The following is a 22726-nucleotide window of genomic DNA, read 5'->3' as shown; positions in this document are numbered from 1 at the left end:
GCTACTACATGTGTATGTAGTAGCTACTACATGTGTAGTAGCTACTACACATATAGTAGCTACAGGCCCCGCACTTACAAGGGCCCCGCACTAAATGCTTTCAAGCTATCAATTCCAGTTCAGTTATTCTGCACTTGCTCTGTTACTATAGTACTATGCTGGCTTCAACTTTTACGAAGGACTGGGTGTTTAAGGTGAGCGATTTGTCGTATTATATGGCTGTATAGCAAATACAGCAAAAAATACAATTACTTTACTATGCAAGTAAAAAATGTGTGTTTTAATATTTATGTGTTTTTATTTAATTTAGGGCCCTTTTATAACATATGCTACAGGCCTCGCACTATTCTTTGGGTCTTTTGGTAAAGTCACGTAGATAAGTTAAAAGAAAATAACAAAAAAACTACGGCGTTTCGATCACAACACAAGCGGTCGTCATCAGGAAGAGGGGGGTTAGCTTCTGAAGGCAGACTTTTATAAAGGTTTAAAATGGGCGTAGCCCAAATGTCAGCAGCATGGGCGGGGCAGCTTATGTTAATGTAAGTGGTGGGCAGCGACTGCGATGGTGGTGGGTTTTCCACCAATCAAAGGGCTGCCAGGTAAAAATTAGCATGTCAATGTAAGATCGGTGAGCGGCCTCCACGGCGAGCGCGCCGAGGTGGCTATGTTAATGTGAGAAATTGTATCTGTTAATGTAAAATCAGAGAGCCGAAAATAACAACTAACATCGGAAGGTGGTAGGATGGGAACATCACAACCAGTTATCACTTAAACTGCTTAATAACGTCCTTCCAATGATTGCTCAGTTTGTACCCATCTTGAAATTGTACCCATCTTGAAATTGTGTCTGTATATGTGGATGGCTTCATGAACGAACCTTTCTTGATAGCCAGTGGGTTTGCAAAGTACCTTCGTCTTAGAGAAATCAATTTCGTTGCAAAGAATATTAATTCCTGCAGTCACGAAGGCTTTCAGTCAAGAAGGCCCCACACTAGCTTAATCCGGCACTGGGCCCGTTTAATCAAAATCCATTGTCGATTCGTACGATGCTCTAACGGACCGCGCTCGCCGCTGGCCTTCACACCAACCCGCACTGACCGGCACGGTGACGTATAGTCAAATTCCACTAAGCGGTGGAATTTTTTTTTTTACAAATGGCCTCCGCGCGGCACATCTTTTAAACGATCTTTCACGGCATTGAGAGGGTTGGAGTTGATGGCAAAAGCGTGGAGTCAAGTGGGCTTGAGCCACGGTGCTGGGGGTCACTCTTCCCCCCCCTCCCCACCCGTCCGTGCGTGCGTAGAGCGACCCTCACTTTCTCTACGGCTACGTCTACTTTCGTCAAGTGAGAGACAAGAGTCTGCGCCGGGGCTACTTCCAGAAGGTGTGTTCAGCGTGCGTCTAGACGCGAGGCATTCGGAGCCCAAGTTCAGCGTCCGTAAAGTCTTCTACCGGGCAAGCTGTGACCAAGAGGACCCGATTTGTGTGCGGCTGCCCCAGTGAACTCAAGGAATGTATCGGATCTTAATCATCTTTAACAGGACTGGTTATTTGCTGGCCGCTTTTTGGCGTTTCCTTTAACCTTTTTGACCTGTGCTCAGCTTCTGTCATTTGAAATAACAAAAAAAAGGCGCCGAAGGTGTATTTGTTTAACACGTAGAATTTCGCGATCTAACCCAACCTCAATGATGGATGAAGGCGTATTGTTAAACTTGCCGTCAGCCATTGTCTATCCGACTGCCGGGTGAATGCCTCCCCAATCTCGTGGCCGTCTCTGAAGCCCAGCGCTGCTAACATTCCTCTCACTCCTCCTGCACGCGAACATCTTTTCCAATCTCCCTCGTTATGAACCAAGTGGACGCTTGCATGGCTCAGAGCCGTGGCACAAAGGCAGCATCTGTGCAGCACTGCCGGGTGTCTCGTGAATTGTAAGTTCGATTGCAAAATTAACCTGGTTCTACCCGCAAGTCCAGCTCATTGATTCGGTTTTTAATGATTCGCCTCCCCCAGGAATTCCATGAATTGTTGGGATTCAGGGCCCCGATTCACCTCACGAATCCTGGGTTTTATACGTCTCGTTGCTATTGTCTCGTTGCTATTGTCTCCGTTGTATAATTTCTAATTCTTTGGTTATTTCGGTAAAGTCACGTAGATAGAAGAAAAAATGATAAAAATACAATTTCAAAAACCACGACGTTTCGATCGCAACACAAGCGATCATCATCAGGAAAAGGGGTGACGACCACTTGTGTTGCGATCGAAACGTCGTGGTTTTTTTATCTTTCATTTATATAAAATGTTTCTATCTACGTGACTTTATATGAATTCCTGCAGTCACGAAAGTTTTAAGTCAAAATGTAATTTCTAATTGTTCACGTTGCATTTCGTACATTACCCCCGCCCCCACACGCAAACGCACGCCCTCAGTCAGTGGTGCTCCTGACCAGCCTGCCCTACCTGTGCCTCTACTCCACCGTGGTCCGCCTCATCGCCCCCGAGTACTTTGACAAGTTGGAGCCCTGCATGGAGGCTGGTGGGTGTCCCGTTCCCCGCACCCGTCTCTCCTCGCCACCCGCTCAGCACACCTGGGACGGTTGTACACGCGCGTGCTCCCGTGTTACCGTGTCCTCCGCATTATGAGACTCCGGAAAATGAGAGGCGTCCCAGAAGAACTTGTGCTCGGGTGTCTTTAACGTAATTCGAGTCTGGTTACCCACACGCACACCGCACGCACGCCGCACGCTGAAATATAAGACGTGCCCCGGGGCTTTTGCTTTCAATTGCAGCGATTAAAAATTGTGCCTGATATTCTGGACAAAACGGTATACGTGGCACCTGTATCGTCTTACAACACGTGGCAGCAGGGAGTGCTGAACTGATTGCAGTTTAAAAAAACAAAAATCAGTGATCACGTTACACGAGCCATCATCTTCTGCACAATTGCGATGAACAAACGGATTTGAACGGCATCTCAATGCAATCGAATCTCAAGACACGGTACAAAGCAGTAGGGCATGCGCATCGTGCGGAAAAGAGGTGCCTGAAGTTATTTAGCAAAGAGAAGAATCAAATGCATAGAAGAAATGGAGTTATGTACAAATGGAGTTTCACTAACGTACGTACGTACGTACTATATGTTGCAATAATTTCACACCGTACGTTGCCAACCGTGCTAATCGGAGGCGCGGAACAAACATCCTTTACAATTGCGCAACTAATGTCAGTATAATACCGAATGTGCGTTATTTAAATAACGTACTAAATGGTAACCGACACACGGGATATGGAAGAGAGGAAGAACTAAGAGCAGGCGGGACGACGCGGCAGACAGAGACTCGGCTCAATGGGATGTAACAGCAATCACAGCAGAGAAGGCGGCAATCGACTGACCGTAAGAGAATGGGGGGCAGCTCATTTCAATGAACTGTTCCGGCGCTCATTCCCATGGCGTCTGATATGCGCGCCATTCCTTCTCTCCTTTCATCCAAAATAAACCTCTCAACACAAGGGACAGTGCCTGGAGTGGCAGCGTACACTGCTCCACCACTCCTGTCCTCAATTGCCGTGATACTCGAGCGTCACGGCAATTGAGGACCTATTGTATGTTCCATTCGTGGCCTGGGCACCGCTTTCTGCGTGGAATTTGTTTTTGGCTTCTGCAGGGGCCAGGACGAGTGACGTTTAACAAACATTGAGGCTGCTCCAAGGCGATAGCTGTCACAACGGCTGTAATCAGCACATCTTCGTCTCGTTTATATCGTCTCCGCTGTATCATTTCTAATTCACCGATCATGGAACGGTCACAGTGGCTGTCATCAGCACGTGTGTACCTGTACGTGACTGTTATCTGGTATTGTGACTGTTATTAGTATTATTTATCAGTATTATTGTTCAGCTTCACTGCACATGTACTGTAGTGAGCTCAACTAGGTCGCAGACGTACTCTTTGGAGGCAACACATTTATTAACACCAACACACGGGGTAGCTGCCCCTTGACAGAATAACAACCTATGGTGGTGGGCCACCAGGCTAACTACACTAATTACACCGTAACTAGCTATGTAACCACCAGGCTAACTACACTAATTACACCGTAACTAGCTACGTGACTACCAGGCCAACTGCACTAATTACACCGTAACTAGCTACATGACCACCAGGCTAACTACACTAATTACACGGTAACTAGCTACGTTACCACCAGGCTAACTACACTAATTACACCGTAACTAGCTACGTCACAAATTTTGATTTAAAGCTTTCGTTACTGCAGTAATTCATATTCTTAGCTCTTTCGGTAAAGTCACGTTGAAGGGAAACAATAAAATAATAAAATATTTTTTAAACAATAAAAATTTTCACGACGTTTCGACCATAACACAAACGGTCGTCATCAGGTGTGTCGGTTTGCATAAATTTATTTATTTTTAAACGGTCTTAATTGATTGTTCACGCTTACGGTGGCTTTCAGACCGCATGTAATTATTTTCGTCTCCCCCCTCCTCTTTTCAGAACACAGATGGACTCGTCCTTCTAAATAAACTGCCATATCGCTGCGCATGGCGCTGACGTTTTTCTATAAATAAATACACCGTTTAAAAATAAATAAATTTATGCAAACCGACACACCTGATGACGACCGTTTGTGTTATGGTCGAAACGTCGTGAAAATTTTTATTGTTTTAAAAATATTTTATTATTTTATTGTTTCCCTTCAACGTGACTTTACCGAAAGAGCTAAGATTAAAGCTACGTCACCACCAGGCTAACTACACTAATTACACCGTAACTAGCTACGTCACCACCAGGCTAACTACACTAATTACACCATAACTAGCTACGTCACCACCAGGCAAACTACACTAATTACACCGTAACTGGCTACGTCACCACCAGGCTAACTACATTAATTACACCGTTACTAGCTATGTAACTACCAGGCTATCTACACTAATTACACCATAACTAGCTACATAACCACCAGGCTATCTACACTAATCACACCGTAACTAGCTACGTAACCACCAGGCTATCTACACTAATTACACCGTAACTAGCTACATAACCACCAGGCTATCTACACTAATCACACCGTAACTAGCTACGTGACTACCAGGCTAACTACACTAATTACACCGTAACTAGCTACGTGACCACCAGGCTAACTACACTAATTACACCATAACTAGCTACGTGACCACCAGGCTAACTACACTAATTACACCGTAACTAGCTACGTAACCACCAGACTAACTACACTAATTACACCGTAAATAGCTACGTCACCACCAGGCTAACTACACTAATTACACCGTAACTAGCTACGTCACCACCAGGCTAACTACACTAATTACACCGTAACTAGCTACGTTACCACCAGGCTAACTACACTAATCACACCATAACTAGCTACATGACCACCAGGCTAACTACACTAATTACACCGTAACTAGCTACGTTACCACCAGGCTAACTACACTAATTACACCGTAACTAGCTACATGACTACCAGGCTAACTACACTAATTACACCGTAACTAGCTACATGACCACCAGGCTAACTACACTAATTACACCGTAACTAGCTTCATGACTACCAGGCTAACTACACTAATTACACCGTAACTAGCTACATGACTACCAGGCTAACTACACTAATTACACCGTAACTAGCTACATGACTACCAGGCTAACTACACTAATTACACCGTAACTAGCTACATGACTACCAGGCTAACTACACTAATTACACCGTAACTAGCTACATGACCATCAGGCTAACTACACTAATTACACCGTAACTAGCTACATGACCACCAGGCTAACTACACTAATTACACCGTAACTAGCTACGTGACCACCAGGCTAACTACACTAATTACACCGTAACTAGCTACGTGACCACCAGGCTAACTACACTAATTACACCGTAACTAGCTTCAACGGACCGGGACCACAGCTTGGGTCCCGGTCCACGTGTTGGAGACTCTGTAGGACGTAGAGCGTAGACGAAGGCTTCTTCAGGATGAACAACAGCAGCCGGTCCCTCTCGGGGACCCGGCTTATATCCTCCGTGGTGTGGCTGGCTCCGCCCTTGGCCACGACCACCTTCTAGAACCCTCGGGCGGGATCTCGGCCCTGACACGTGACCACCCCTAGCCCCCACCTGGGGCCCCTCTGTAGACTTAACTCGTCACGTGTTCTCTGGGGTCAACCAGAGTGTCACGGCCTTTAGTAACCCCATTCCCTTGGCCGGCACTCTCACACCCCATCCTGTAGGGGTCGGCACTGCACGCAGAGCGTGGTGCCATCCAGCGCTGTCAGTAAGTGCTCACCGAGCCCCTCTAGGGCCGGTCCTGCACCCACGTGTGAGTGGTGCCCGCGATGTCGCTACACCGCACGCCGTGACTCTCTATGGCCGGCATTACACAGTGACATCCGCGAGGTCACTACACATGGGATGCTGCCATGGTGCAATGGTTAAGTATGCTGGACTTGCAATCCAAAGGCCACCTTTGTCCACCCAGCAATAGAAATGGGTAGACCACAGGTAGTCGATGGGCATCCTGGTCAGTGTGGGAGTAGAGATTAGATGCCCTTTTAGAGGGGCTCTAAAACTAAACTAAAAACTTTTTTTTTTTACCAGGTAAGACCCACTGAGCTATATAGCTCTGTTTGAGCGGCCCAAAACTCGAAACGCATGTTGATCCTAAACGTGGAGGGAAAAACCGGAGGACCCGGAGAAAAATAAAAAAAAATCCACACGACCACGGTAAGAACATGCAAACTCCAAATACACAGGCGTCTGGGTCGGGATCGAACCCACAACCTCCTTCATACCAGGCGTTAACGAGATATTGCAAGGCAGCCCCCTTTACCACCTCTCACGGTACACACAGAGTCCTGTATCTGAAGCCTTAATGCATGAAAATTCACCACTGTCCTGTGATTGGGTTAGGGATGCACTTCAGTGTCCTGTGAATGCTCTATCGTTCTGATATGCCTGTCCGTGCCCTTTCGCTGAAGTGAAAAAAGCCAGGCGACATCGCGCATATGTTAATAAATAAAAAGCCTGCAAATATACCCAGCCGCACAAAATCATAAATGTCTAAATGCTTCATTACTAATGCATGCGTACACACATGAATATATAGTGAGTGCTACCAAATATAGTTTTAGTAGAATGTAATATTTATAAAGTCAAACATTGAGCAATACTTTAGAGATAAATAGTGTTTATTAAAATGTTTTAATATTAAACTCACACAGTATAAGCCCAGAAGCAGCCAGTTGAAAAAGACTAACGTTCGTTTTTTTTTATTATTTACTTAACCTGATGGCTGCTGCACTACAAAGTGAAAAATTGGCTTCCTGTGATTTACCGTTTTATTTATTTTTGAAGCAATGAACGCGAGAGTATGCGAAGTGTCGGCATTACCGCTAAACCCTAAAACCCCGAGCAGACGTGCAAGGATTGACGAATGAGAGGTGCCACGGTGGCTAGATGTTAACTACCTCGCCTGGTACACAGGAGGTCGTGGGTTCGATCCCGACCCTGGCACGCCTGCTGTATATTTGGAGTTTGAGAGTCTCTCTCTCTCTCCCCCCGTGGTCGCGTGGATTTTTATTCGGGTCCTCCAGTCTTTACTGTACCTCAAACATTTAGAATCAACGTCACGCGTTTGGAGTCTTTGGCTGCTCGAATCGTTCACGTGATAAGCGACTTCGTTGAGCTGTCATTTGTGGTCAGGTCGCTTCCGATAACAGCTATATAGCTCAGTGCGCCTTACCTGGTAAATAAAATAGTCTAGTTTACAAAAAATATAGTTTTGAAGTATCATCATCGTTAGTTACTGGATATCGCAGCCTCACATCAGTATAAAACAATGTATGGTCTGACCCCTGAATAAACGTGTGGTGGGGAGACCTTCACCCAGCAGCCTATCAACAAATGGCTGTATATTGTGGTGTTATATTGGTGGGAGTCGTAGCCAGCTTTACGTCATTTCACTCATTCCTCTTCACATGGAGCACGGTCAAAAATAAATAAGTAGTAAATAAATAAGCAAACCTCAACGTCCCTTGCCCAGCAAACCTGAGCCTTAAGACGCCTCTTAGGAGGGCGCTGCATTCACATATTTGACCAATTCCTCACTGAGTGCCCTTCATGTAAGAAGAAATCGAAGGACTGCGCATGCAAAATGCCTGCGCGTACAAGAAGATAACATTGAAAAGTCTGCACCGATTGGTCAGGGAACCTTCTTCCTGTGCTGCACATCTCCTGGTTACCTCACAGCCCAGTGGGTCAAGAGTCTCACAGCACAGAATCAGATCGGCCCGGTTTCATCGCGTATGCGTAAGCGACGAAGCTAAGACATCACATCGGCCGGCCTACATAAAACCCCAGCACCGACCGGCAGCTCTGTATGATCAAGAGATAGCGTGAGCTGCTTCCCAGCATGCGGAGCAAAACGTCGGACATCGTCGTGCCTAACAACCGCGGGCAGGCAATGCGCCAACTGTGCCCGGCAGGAAAAACAAATTCAGGTCACAGATGCATTCACCCAACGCTCGGCTAAATCCCACAATTCGCCAGTTGTTGTTGGCGAGCAACACCAGTGGCGGTTACCTGAAACGCTTCTGGGCCTTCCCTATGTCGACTCACACCTTAAATGAGTGCCCGCTGCGGTGCGTAAACAGCACTGGGGAGACAAAGGTGGCTGGACGTGGTGCCGGCCACCCATCCCGTCGTGTGCCACGCGTGCCTACGTAGGTGCTCGCCAACAGCACTTGCCCCAAAAAGTCTGCCGAGGCTATACGGGATGGTGGGGGGCGGTGGGGGGGATCTTTCTCTTTGTTGCGTGAGTGTGTGAGCAGCTTGCAATGACATTGATCGCTGGCCGCCACTCGTGGCGGGGAAGACGCTGAGCCTGCCGATCATGGGGGTCGTCATCCAGGTGAGGCATCTCATTTTTCTCCACCAATTGCCGGCGATGCGGGCACGCTGCAGCGGTTCGCACCCAGCGGCCGCCCTGATTAATACTGCGGTGGTGTGTAACAACCGTAAGACTGCACGCCGTCGGCTTCGCAACCTTGCTTGCCTGAAGAAGAGAGTTTTCAGTCGGTACATATTGCCAGCCGCACCTCCGATTAGCACGGCGGGCTACGTACGATGCGAAAGAAGTTCAACATACGAACATACGGCTGTCATGTGTGGATCAGGACTTTGAAAATTGACATGGAAAATCAAACAATCTTCGAACATCTTCTTTGGTTCTTTCGGTAAAGTCACGTAGAATGAGAATAAAATAATAAAATAACATAACACAATAAAATTCTCACGACGTTTCGGCCACAACACAAGTGGCCTTCTTCAGGTGAAAGGAACAAACCTGTCGGGACGACAGAGCTTCAGTGAACGCTGTTAAGATTCGTAGCGTCTTTTAAGCTGGTTGAGAGAAGTGAGGCACCTTGACAAAGGGGTTTACATATCAAACAGGAGAATTTAGCATTAACATAACTGAGGGATTAGCTTGTGCCTGGTCATAGAAATAGCTATGTTAAAGTCAAAGCCTACACATCCACAGAGGCACCTAGTACAAATCAAACAGGATAATTTAGCATTGAAATAGCTGAGGGATTAGCTTGTGACTGGTCACAGAAATGGCTATGTTAAAGTCAAAGCCTACACATCCACAGAGGCACCTAGTACATATCAAATAGGAGAATTTAGCATTGAAATAGCTGAGGAATTAGCTTGTGACTGGTGACGTGACTTTACCGAAAGAACCAAAGAAGATGAATCCTTGCAGTCACGAAAGCTTTAAATAGAAATTTAATCTTCGAACAATTACACTGAAAGACGAAGAGAGGGGGCACATGTATCGGAGAACAATCATCTGGCTGTTCAAGAAATAAAACTAGGGGGCGAGAACTATCTCCAAAATAGATGATGGTTGACGGACGAGACCGGTGATGGAATGGCAACAAAGGAAAATAACACGACTGAGAGGATGACCATTCTAGAACAGGGATGGGGAACCTTTTTTCTGCCAAGGGCCATTTGGATATGTATAACATCATTCGCGGACCATACAAAATCATCAACTTAAAAATTAGCCTGTTTATATTTGGTCAAACATTTAATTAACTCACCCCTAATGCGATGGCTGGAACTGCCTCTCTTTGGCGAGGCGTGTGATGATGTTAGCTGGTATTGACGATGTTGTTGCTACTCGCAACTGCTTTGCCAGGTTTGCTCCTGGATTGATTGAATTTCGAGTCCCGCCTGCGGTTGCCTTGGCAGAGCCACACCAAATGATTTCATAGGCCTCATACGAACGTTCCCCACCCCTGATCTAGAATATGGAGAAATGAGATCAGTGCGGTGAGAATGCAATGGGTTGTAGCATTGCAGCACCACTAGGGACATAATTGGCATGGGGAGGCCTTCATCCAGCAGTGGATATACCGTGGCTGCTGATGAATTTTCACACGTGATGTTTTGCCCATACCAATAGCATGCTGTGGTCCTCTCGTGCGAATTAACGTCACGGGTGTATTTTATGTCCACTTTGCAGTGGATACGCGACAATGGTGGTTTGATGGCGTGTGTTCCTTTACGAACCGGCCGTACGTTTAGGTGAGAATCCCGACTCGCAACGAGAAGTTGGGAGCAGCTCCGCTCAAGCAAACCCCAACGGAGGTAAGTAGCACGGTCGCTCCTCGCCGTCAACCGTCGTGAAAGTTTCAGTTTTCAGTTTCTTTATTTTGGTATAGCCCTGTGAGCCATTCGGCTCTTGAATCGGGTGCAACCACAACAACCAAAAAAACAAAAACACGAACAAGAAAACATCTTAAAGTGACTATGTGAGTGTGCAAATAGAAAATCCATGAAAAAACAGCAAAAATATTCCTGAACAAAGAAAATCATCGTACACCAACGCTGTGTGCAAAAAAATCCCAGTGGGATGCAAGTCAACAACAACAACAACAAACACGGCCATCATACATACGAGAGGGGAAGGAATAGGAATGTGCAATTAAGAAGAGAAGAGGTGAGCTTCAAGACGAACGGAAGGAGGTTAAGGAGGGGGACTGCTTCATGTGCAGTGGAAGTTTATTCCAGCTTGAATGAGAGTTTGTTTTTTTGGAGGGGAACCTCAAAATCTATGGGCCGGGTCTACAGTCCATGAAGCCCCCTGGGTTAATTCAGCCCTGAGGATGACCACTGGAGTGTGTCACTGACTGAAGTGTGTCACTGACTGCGGAGTGTCACTGACTGGGGAGTGTCACTGACTGGGGAGTGTCACTGACTGGAGTGTGTCACTGACTGGGGAGTGTCACTGACTGGAGTGTGTCACTGACTGCGGAGTGTCACTGACTGGGGAGTGTCACTGACTGGAGTGTGTCACTGACTGGGGAGTGTCACTGACTGGGGAGTGTCACTGACTGGAGTGTGTCACTGACTGGGGAGTGTCACTGACTGGAGTGTGTCACTGACTGAAGTGTGTCACTGACTGGAGTGTGTCACTGACTGGGGAGTGTCACTGACTGGGGAGTGTCACTGACTGGGGAGTGTCACTGACTGGAGAGTGTCACTGACTGGGGAGTGTCACTGACTGGAGTGTGTCACTGACTGGAGTGTCACTGACTGGAGTGTGTCACTGACTGGAGTGTCACTGACTGTGGAGTGTCACTGACTGGAGTGTGTCACTGACTGGGGAGTGTCACTGACTGTGGAGTGTCACTGACTGGGGAGTGTCACTGACTGGAGTGTCACTGACTGGGGAGTGTCACTGACTGGGGAGTGTCACTGACTGGGGAATGTCACTGACTGGGGAGTGTCACTGACTGGGGAGTGTCACTGACTGGAGTGTGTCACTGAGTGGAGTGTGTCACTGACTGGGGAGTGTCACTGACTGGGGAGTGTCTCACTGACTGTGGAGTGTCACTGACTGGGGAGTGTCACTGACTGGAGTGTCACTGACTGGGGAGTGTCACTGACTGGGGAGTGTCACTGACTGGGGAATGTCACTGACTGGGGAGTGTCACTGACTGGGGAGTGTCACTGACTGGAGTGTGTCACTGAGTGGAGTGTGTCACTGACTGGGGAGTGTCACTGACTGGGGAGTGTCTCACTGACTGGGGAGTGTCACTGACTGGAGTGTGTCACTGACTGGGGAGTGTCACTGACTGGAGAGTGTCACTGACTGGGGAGTGTCACTGAGTGGAGTGTGTCACTGACTGGGGAGTGTCACTGACTGGGGAGTGTCACTGACTGGAGTGTCACTGAGTGGAGTGTGTCACTGACTGGGGAGTGTCACTGACTGGGGAGTGTCACTGACTGGAGTGTCACTGACTGGGGAGTGTCACTGAGTGGAGTGTGTCACTGACTGGGGAGTGTCACTGACTGGAGTGTGTCACTGACTGGAGTGTCACTGACTGGAGTGTCTCACTGACTGGAGTGTGTCACTGACTGGAGTGTCACTGACTGGGGAGTGTCACTGACTGGGGAGTGTCACTGACTGGAGTGTCACTGACTGGGGAGTGTCACTGACTGGGGAGTGTCACTGACTGGAGTGTGTCACTGACTGGGGAGTGTCACTGATTGTGGAGTGTGTCACTGACTGGGGAGTGTCACTGACTGGGGAGTGTCACTGATTGTGGAGTGTGTCACTGACTGGGGAGTGTCACTGACTGGGGAGTGTCACTGACTGGGGAGTGTCACTGATTGTGGAGTGTGTCACTGACTGGAGTGTGTCACTGACTGTGGTGTGTCACTGACTGGGGAGTGTCACTGACTGGGGAGTGTCACTGACTGGAGTGTCACTGACTGGGGAGTGTCACTGACTGGAGTGTGTCACTGACTGGAGTGTCACTGACTGGGGAGTGTCACTGACTGGAGTGTGTCACTGACTGGGGAGTGTCACTGACTGGAGTGTGTCACTGACTGGAGTGTCACTGACTGGAGTGTCACTGACTGGAGTGTCACTGACTGGAGTGTCACTGACTGGAGTGTGTCACTGACTGGAGTGTCACTGACTGGAGTGTCACTGACTGGAGTGTGTCACTGACTGGAGTGTCACTGACTGGAGAGTGTTACTGACTGGAGTGTGTCACTGACTGGGGAGTGTCACTGACTGGAGTGTGTCACTGACTGGAGTGTCACTGACTGGGGAGTGTCACTGACTGGGGAGTGTCACTGACTGGAGTGTCACTGACTGGGGAGTGTCACTGACTGGAGTGTGTCACTGACTGGAGTGTCACTGACTGGGGAGTGTCACTGACTGGAGTGTGTCACTGACTGGAGTGTCACTGACTGGGGAGTGTCACTGATTGTGGAGTGTCACTGACTGGAGTGTCACTGAGTGGAGTGTCACTGACTGGAGTGTCACTGACTGGGGAGTGTCACTGAGTCGAGTGTGTCACTGAGTGGAGTGTGTCACTGACTGGGGAGTGTCACTGACTGGGGAGTGTCACTGACTGGAGTGTGTCACTGACTGGGGAGTGTCACTGACTGGAGTGTGTCACTGACTGGGGAGTGTCACTGACTGGAGTGGCACTGACTGGAGTGTCACTGACTGGGGAGTGTCACTGACTGGGGAGTGTCACTGACTGGAGTGTCACTGACTGGGAAGTGTGACTGACTGGAGTGTCACTGACTGGGGAGTGTCACTGACTGGAGTGTGTCACTGCCTGGGGAGTGTCACTGACTGGAGTGTCACTGACTGGAGTGTCACTGACTGGGGAGTGTCACTGACTGGGGAGTGTCACTGACTGGAGTGTGTCACTGACTGGGGAGTGTCACTGACTGGGGAGTGTCACTGACTGGAGTGTGTCACTGACTGGGGAGTGTTACTGACTGGGGAGTGTCACTGACTGGAGTGTGTCACTGACTGGAGTGTTTCACTGACTGGGGAGTATCACTGACTGGGGAGTGTCACTGACTGGGGAGTGTCACTGACTGGAGTGTGTCACTGACTGGAGTGTTTCACTGACTGGGGAGTGTCACTGACTGGGGAGTGTCACTGACTGGAGTGTGTCACTGACTGGGGAGTGTCACTGACTGGGGAGTGTCACTGACTGGGGAGTGTCACTGACTGGAGTGTGTCACTGACTGGAGTGTTTCACTGACTGGGGACTGTCACTGACTGGAGTGTGTCACTGACTGGGGAGTGTGTCACTGATTGGGGAGTGTCACTGACTGGAGTGTCACTGACTGGGGAGTGTCACTGAGTGGAGTGTCACTGACTGGAGAGTGTCACTGACTGGGGAGTGTCACTGACTGGGGAGTGTCACTGACTGGAGTGTGTCACTGACTGGAGTGTGTCACTGACTAGGGAGTGTGTCACTGACTGGGGAGTGTCACTGACTGGGGAGTTTATTCACTAGAAACTGAGTGACGCTGATGACGAACTGGTGAAAAGAATCCTGCAGGTCGCCTTTCACTTGCTTCGAGTGTTCATTCGCTCCAACGAGGCCAAGCTGAGTGGGCGATTCTTCAGCATGATGCAGACGGGACATGCCCCGCGTGCCCTCTTCCTTCACACAGGAAAGCCTCGCTGAGTCTGAAGACTCTTTCACTGAGGAGGTTCCTGGCGAGCCTTTTTGCCGTGTTTGCCCGGGTTGGCGTTTCAAAAGTTCAACTCGGAGTTGAGAGTTGGGTCTTCAGGAAGGCCCTCCTCGGGATGTTCCGGCCAATGTGCGTACGGGCGTTGAACTTCTTTCGCACCGTACGTCGCCAACCCTGCCAATCGGATGTGCGGCGGATGGACAACAAACTTAAACACAAAAAGCTGTTCTAAAGCGACGAGTTTTCGAGTATCATATACACATTTTTTTATTTAATTTCATGAATTGCATTCATTTAATTTATTCAAACTTGATTTGGAGCTTTCGTGACTGCAGGAATTACCCTTTGGTTGTTTCGGTGAAGTAACGTAGAAAGAAATGTCATTAAATAATAGAATACGACGTTTCGATTGCAACACAAGCAACCGTCATCAGGTACACACAGACAGACACACAAGCAAGTTGTCTCTCTCTCTCTCTGCTTGTGTGTCTGTCTGTGTGTACCTGAAGATGATTGATAGTGTTGCAATCGAAACGTCGTATTCTATTATTTTATTTATATTATTTCTACGTGGACTTTACCGAAAGAACCCATGAGCAATTTAATAAGTTTTATTTAACAAACGTAATCAATCAAATTTAACTACAGGGGTGGACTAGAGCAGGGGTGGACTGATTGGGGTATTTTGTAAAACTACGGGGTGCTTCAAAAAATGTTAACACTTAAATGGAAAATCGTTTTTATTGGGGAAAGAACGATAATAATGCACCTTAACATGATAACAAGTGTTACGTTAATAGCTTCAAAGAGTCAAAGTCTACACTTGCTCGCCATCGTCGTCAACACGTGGCCTGGAATCTTCTCCAGGCTGCCTCCAGAGCCTGTGGAATTGTTATAAAATTCTCAGAAGTGTTAAACATTTTTTTAAAGCACCCTGTACCTTTGACCATAAAAAGCGACTCACCAAGTGCGCCCACAAGCAAGGGAGATGTCATTCAGCGCTAATTGCCCGCTCCGCAACACGGATCGAAACCACGGACACTGCCTCTGCGTGGAACAAAAGCGGAGAGGCTTGGACGGGCGCAGCCTTGGAAGTTAACACCGACAGGCAAGGACAACACTGGATCAGAGAGCTAACACCGACAGGCAAGGACAACGCTGGATCAGAGAGCTAACACTGACAGGCAAGGACAACACTGGATCAGAGAGCTAACACCGACAGGCAAGGACAACGCTGGATCAGAGAGCTAATACCGACAGGCAAGGACAACGCTGGATCAGAGAGCTAACACCGACAGGCAAGGACAACGCTGGATCAGAGAGCTAACACACGAATGAACCGGTTCAGGTCCTACCCATTCACCGACCGGCGCTGGCCACCACGGCGAAGTTACGGTTCAAGCGACCCACCCCCCGCGAGCCACGAGGGCACGGGGGAGGCCTTCGTCCGCCGGCAGTGCGCTGGCGAGAGAAACGCGATCAGCGCTGGACGACTGTGCACGAGACGCACCGTCCTGTCCCTGGCGTAGAGAGAGAGAGAGAGATCTATATCACAGTCGCCCTCCTGCTGCTTGAAATGCCTCAACCCGCGGGCGTATTTCTCACTTGGCCCTGGCCGCTGACGTTTTCTGACGGACTGTGCCCGCAGAATCTTCTTCCCGCTCCGCTGGTGCTTCCGACCGTCCACGAACCCGACCTCTTTAGGTACCCATTTGTCTCAGTGGCGCGCTCCGCGCACTTTCACTTGCGCACGTTTTGCATTTTGACAATCAGCCTTCGCGTGATATCTAAATTTTTTTTTAAAAAAATGTTTCTTTGCTCAATATTAATTTCGTATATTTTCTTGTACTGCTGTGCTTAGAGGCCGTCCATAAATGACGTCACGCACCTAGGGGGTGGGGCGGGGGGGGTCAGACATTTGTGACGATGTGTGACGAGGGGGGGGGGGCGTTTGAGAAATGTGACGTCACATCAAAATACGCAACTTTAAATAAATATAGACAACACGTTCTACTTAATTAAATAGACTTTGTAATAAATGTTTTCTCCTACAACATCAGAGTGCAGCGCCATATTAAATACGCACAACAATGACAATAGTTTAAAGCGATTTGAAACATATATTTTTGGAGGGGGGGGGGCAGAGCTTTGTGACGTCATATTTGAGGGGGGGTCTGACTGTGACGCCGTGTGACGAAGGGGGGGGGTCAAAATCGTCCAAAATCGCGTGACGTCATTTATGGACTGCCCCTTACCTTTCTCATGCGAGTCTTTGCGCACGGTTGCACATCAACTTACGCGCGTTTGCAGTTTACTTTGCTCAGGCGGTGTTAGCCGCTGAGGGACGTCACGGGACTCCCTGTCACTCCAATCGCTCCGTGCCCCCTGCATCGTTTCACGTTCGGTTTTCCTGCCTCTCGGTGCAATTGGCACCGATGCCGACTTTATTTGGTGGGATCGGGAGGGGGGTGGGGGGCGATATTGGCACTGTAAAATAAAGACCGATTGATTTCACCCCACATCGCTTTCACCACAACTGAGACAGGGAGGCCTTCACGGACGATGACGACGACGACGATGATGATGGTGGTGGTGATGGTGGTGGTGACAATAATAATTTATTTTCATTTGTGCCCCCCAGGGCATTGTCTCCAGTGCTGCCCCACGTGCAGCTGCTGTGGGAGTTGGTGCTGCTCGGCGAGCCGCTCGTCGTGATGGCCACGTCACCGAGCGTCACGTCCGACAGCGTGCTGGCCTTAGTCAGGTGACCTACGAACCCCTACCTCGCCCCACACCTTCTCATAGCCCCATTGATTTACTTGATTAATCTTCGTTATCAATAAGGATGCGAGTCATTGTTTCAAAGGAAACGTGTTTGGAGCGATCGGTCTTCTTCAGAGCATAGAGAAGGCAGAAAGCCGGGCTGACGTATGAAGTCAATCATTCTGCCCTCCACGTCTGTTCTGAATAAGGATCATTCCCTGAAACGTTAGCCTGCTGTATATTTGTCTGCTATCGAAGTGAAAATGACGAAGGTGGTGAGGTTTTGTTTTTCTCGTGCACTGCTGCTGAAACTAAAGAAGTTTTTACGATTTTTATTTTAATTAAAATGCAATACTCTGGTGTAATATGTACGGTCGTGCAATTCAGTCTTTAGATTTTAATCATTTTCTCTATAATTGCCGTTAGGATGTTTTCCTTCTCCCAGATGACAGTTACAAATCAAGAGTTGCACTAAATCCAATCGACATTAACTATTAACAGCACATCTTTTAATGTCATTGCTTCTGTAATGATCTCTCTTCTGCCGTTGAAGAGCTTGCAGAGGGTCACCCCAGGTGGCTGTTTTTAACGACGGCAGACACTGAAAAGCGCGACCCAGCCAAAGTTCTGACATTGGAATTTGCGGGAAATTGTTTTTTTTCCCCGGGAAACCTGCGACAGGGCTGAAATTAATTGATACTTTATAAAGCAGTTGAGAAGAGACGACGCAAAGGGCTCCGTTTATTAGAAGGCACACAGCGGAGTGATAGAGGCGGACTGCACATGGTGTGGGATGCATTTACGTTGAGCGCTAAGTGCAGTGGTTTATGCACAGCGCACCCATCCTGTGAGCGCCATACGTAGAGGTCTGCCGCTCACCACGACGAGAGGGCTTCAGGAGAGAGTCTGCGTAGTTTTTGCCACTCGTCCGTTGAAGGAGTGCAGACGACAGTGATTTACTGTAAGGTTCACAGGTTGGGTTGAATGGCCGCAATCGGTAATTATTCGGGCTCACATCCAGAAGGCGTTCAACCGGTGCCCTTGTTCTGAAAGTCTGCACCGTGCAAAGCTCTCACCTGGATAGACTCGGCATGAAACGGGGACCGCATTGAGCAAAGTCAGTCTGGCCCGTGGTGAATGGTCACGCCACACTGAAGCGTCAGTGCAGTGTGTTCCCATCTCATTTGAGAAAGTCTGTGCGCGCAGCGAGGCGCACGTGCGTTGCTTTCGTGCTTCCGCGCGTTGCCTGTTTCCCTACGTAGGTGATTGTACCCTGATGGAAATCTCAGCACTGGGTGACGTTTTGCTTTGACGCCCTAATCCACTTTTATCCACGATACCGAGCCAAGCAAATGTGCCTCCGTCCTTTTATGCCGCGGCATCTGTCTGCGGCCACTGGCCGTCTTCGTAATGTGTCGGGCGACTTTGCTCTTATTACCTCGTCCGAATCGTGCCTCCGTCTGCGTGTGCTCGTTGTGTTTGGTCTGTCCCGCCCACAGCTGCATCGCACCGCTGAGGTTCTGCAGCGACTTCCGGCCATACTTCACCATCCACGACCCGGAATTCCGGGAGATAACCACGCGCACGCAGGCGCCGTGAGCCGCGGCCATGCGGCCACCGCCCGCCCACCCAAACCACACGGCCACCACCAACACCACCACCTCCACCACCACAAGCACCACCACCACCTCCATCAACACCACCACCTCCATCAACACCACCACCACCTCCACCACTTCCACCACCACCTCCACCACAAACACCACCTCCATCAACACCATCACCACCTCCACCACAAACACCACCACCTCCACCACAAACACCACCACCACCTCCATCAACACCACCACCACCTCCACCACCACCTCCACCACCATCTCCACCACCATCACCACTACCACCACCAACACCACCTCCGCCACCACCACCTCCATCAACACCACCATCACCACCACCTTCACCTCCACCAACACCACCTCCACCAACACCACCACCACTACCTCCACCACCACCTCCACCACCTCTACCACCACCACCACCTCCACCACCTCTACCACCAACACCACCACCTCTACCACCTCCACCACCTCTACCACCACCTCCCCTACCACCACCATCACCACCACCAACACCACCAGCACCTCCACCAACAGCTCCACCACCTCCACCAACACCACAACCTCCACCACCACCTCTACCACAACCTCCACCACCACCTCTACCACCACCACCTCCACCACCTCTACCACCACCACCTCCACAACCACTACCACCACCTCCACCACCTCTACCACCACCACCACCACCACCTCTACCACCACCACAAACACCACCACCACCTCCACCACCACCTCTACCACAACCTCCACCACCACCTCTACCACCACCACCTCCACCACCTCTACCACCACCACCTCCACAACCACTACCACCACCTCCACCACCTCTACCACCACCACCACCACCTCTACCACCACCACAAACACCACCACCACCTCCACCACCACCACCACCTCTACCACCACCACTACCACCACCTCCACCACCTCTACCACCACCACAAACACCACCACCACCACCACCTCTACCACCAGTACAAACACCACCACCACCAATACCTCCACCACCACCACCTCCACCACTACCACATCCAATACCTCCTCCACCACCTCTATTACCACCACCACCAAAAAAATAATAAATCAGCAACTTTTTCAATAATATTATTTCTTCCGATGATGAAAATGTTAAATGTTCTGTTTCATTGACATGTGACGAACATTGTTTCCCAAGCGAGATGTGTGTGCCCCTCGTGTAGAGAACAAGGTCTGTGTCAGTTACTTATGTACAAGTGCAATTTGTACTTCCACACTGCATTTGTACTTATTCATCTCCGAGTGACTTGCTCACCTTTTGCCTATCTTACTCTTCTAGCCTTTTCTTTGGGTCTTTCGGTAAAGTCACGTAGATAGGTTCAAATAAATTAACAAAAAACGACGACGTTTCGATCGCAACGCAAGCGGTCGTAATGTTATTTATTCTTTTTTCCTGACGACCGCTTGTGTTGCGATCGAAACGTCGGAACTTTTTGTTATTTTCTTTGAACCTATCGACGTGACTTTACCGAAAGACCCAAAGAATATGAATTCCTGCAGTAACGAAAGCTTCAAGTCAAGATCTTGTATCCTTTATTGTAGTTTTTTGTTGATGTAACTTCCTGACCCGACCCTACTGGACATCTTTGAAAAAGAGCGTCATAGCTCATCGGATTCCTCCAGGACACGTAATAATTCTGATTTTGATACTTCAGAAAGTAGTTCAGTGACCCTGTCCTGCCGGCCTGTTCTGTGGCACCAGGCGATGCACTGCTCACTCCCAGAGCTCCGAATGGAAATATACTCTCTTCTTCTGGCATTACGTTCAATTGATGGTGGGTGTGGGCTAGAGTGAGAGCCTTTGTAAAACACAACCCAGCTACGAAGGTCCGTACGCTCCCGCCATCAAGCTCCTCCGATTAGCAAGGTAGGCAAGGAACGAGGCGAAAGAAGATCAACATACATCTGTGCAAGCTAGTTGTCCACAAGTCAACCGACATTGTCTAGACTGCTGCTGCTTGTGCCTCTGCTACAGCTGCCTGCCTGCTGCTGCTGCAGTTAATTTGGCCTCCGCTGTTTTGTGCTCAGCCCGTCGGTCATTCTCGGTGTCACGAACCCATTCTTCGCCAAGACTCTTCAGCACTGGCCTCACATCCTTCGCATCGGGGAGACACGGCCCTCGGGTGAGTCTGGGCGCTCCTCTTGTCTCCCAAAAAGTGCCGGGGGGTTACATCCTTGATCCCGGAACTTTGGAGACAAGGAGCAGTGGGTTGTCGTGAGATCGTGTTCGGTGTAAGTTGGTGAAGCATCGACAGCTACAGCAAGGTCAGCGTTTGTTTTTATCTTCGACATAATTATCATCATGTTACCATATGATTATGCTATTTTTGTTTCCTTCCTCCGCACCTCTGATTAGCACGGTTGACTACGTATGGCGTGAAAGAAGTTCAACATACATACATATATCATCAACAAAATCGCCATCTTTGCATACTTCATAATCAATTCAATCTTTAATCATGATTATCAACATCACTGTTATCACGATCGTCGTCATCGTCGCCATCTTCATCATTAACAAGCGCATGCAGGTGGCCGAGTGGCCCAAAGGTCAGAGCGCTGAGCTCGCGCCGCTCAGATGCTGGGTTCAAATCTTAAGCAGCCACCCGTGATTAAACACGGCGTTCTCAAGTCTGCTGAGTCGATGGTCTCGTGCGAGTCAACGATTATTCGGCCAAAAAACGCAATTGACACTCGACTTAAAATGAATAACAAAAAATAAATTGACATTTCTTTTGGCTCTGCGCTTAATCGGGACAAATTACAGCTCTGACGATGGAAATCGTGGTTTGGCTGCCGTCGATTGACATTACTGTCAAGATAAAGAGCGGGTGGGAAAAGTGAAGCCCTCTTAATTTGGGCTGTTCTACAACGTGAAAGGGGTTGGCGGCGGCGGCGGCAGCTGCTGCTGCACTGCACTGAGAGAACCGCTTGGACGCTTGCGTCTCGTGACACTGACGGCACGATCCGGGTAAAATTGTGCGGGAAATCGAAGTGGAAAACTGGCACCCGTCCGAATAAGTCTTAACGAGGTGGCGTGCCTCTCCGTGTGCAGCAGGTGAGCAGCCGCGGCAGGTGAAGCTACGCAAGGCGGGCAAGCTCAAGGCACTGGATGCCAAACCAGGTAATGGGCTTCGAGCCGAAAGGCAGGGCCACGCGCGACGTAGAGTTTAGAGCACAGGCGTTCAACCCCGACAGGGTAGACGTGTCTGGATTATTCATATCATGTATCACGCAATACCAGGCTCAGATTGCATCATTCATTGTTTTGCTCAAAAAGCAAGTGCTGTCCAAACCCAGTCGTAGATTTATTCATAGATCCAATCAAAGATGTATTTTGGTCATTTCTGGTTTAAATTGAGATCCCTTCCTTTTATAGCTCACTTATCCTCCGCCATTCCCAAGTCAAAGGCCATATATACTGACCCAGTAGCATATCTTGATATCTAGAGGCAATCAACAATTTTAAGCATCATTTTCATTCTCAGTGACCCAGAATTAGCAAAGTTGGACTACATTTATTTCGGAAGCATTTTGGCTATAGACCAGTGTCATCAATCATGCCATGATAACCCGATGACCTGCTCGTAAGGCATGAAGTCGTTAACCGTCCCTTTACGAGATTCCTTGATCCGGATCACAATTAGATTCGAGAGTCGAGTTTTAATGATCTCGTTAGGATTGTCTCACTTGTATTGTCTCGTATGTTGTGCCATGCGTCTTATGTCTTGT

General features: G+C 48.9%; 1 protein-coding gene across 2 annotated transcripts in view; it reads left to right on the top strand.

The window, feature by feature from the left end:
• Positions 1-22726, top strand: part of LOC116942330 (protein DENND6A-like) — a 47629-nt gene that overhangs the window by 5406 nt on the left and 19497 nt on the right. For both annotated transcript variants that reach the window (XM_032954097.2, XM_076067084.1), the window contains exons 5-13: positions 1304-1384; positions 2428-2533; positions 8879-8958; positions 10644-10706; positions 16225-16280; positions 17218-17340; positions 18839-18934; positions 21023-21117; positions 22050-22118. In XM_032954097.2, the coding sequence (XP_032809988.2) occupies positions 1304-1384; positions 2428-2533; positions 8879-8958; positions 10644-10706; positions 16225-16280; positions 17218-17340; positions 18839-18934; positions 21023-21117; positions 22050-22118 (769 nt within the window). The remainder of the gene's footprint in view (positions 1-1303; positions 1385-2427; positions 2534-8878; positions 8959-10643; positions 10707-16224; positions 16281-17217; positions 17341-18838; positions 18935-21022; positions 21118-22049; positions 22119-22726) is intronic.

Source organism: Petromyzon marinus, chromosome 14 (genome assembly GCF_048934315.1).
Source record: "Petromyzon marinus isolate PM22_M1 ecotype Great Lakes invasive population chromosome 14, UKy_Petmar_22M1.pri1.0, whole genome shotgun sequence".
NCBI lineage: Eukaryota > Metazoa > Chordata > Hyperoartia > Petromyzontiformes > Petromyzontidae > Petromyzon > Petromyzon marinus.
This window is presented reverse-complemented; position numbering and strand designations above follow the sequence as displayed.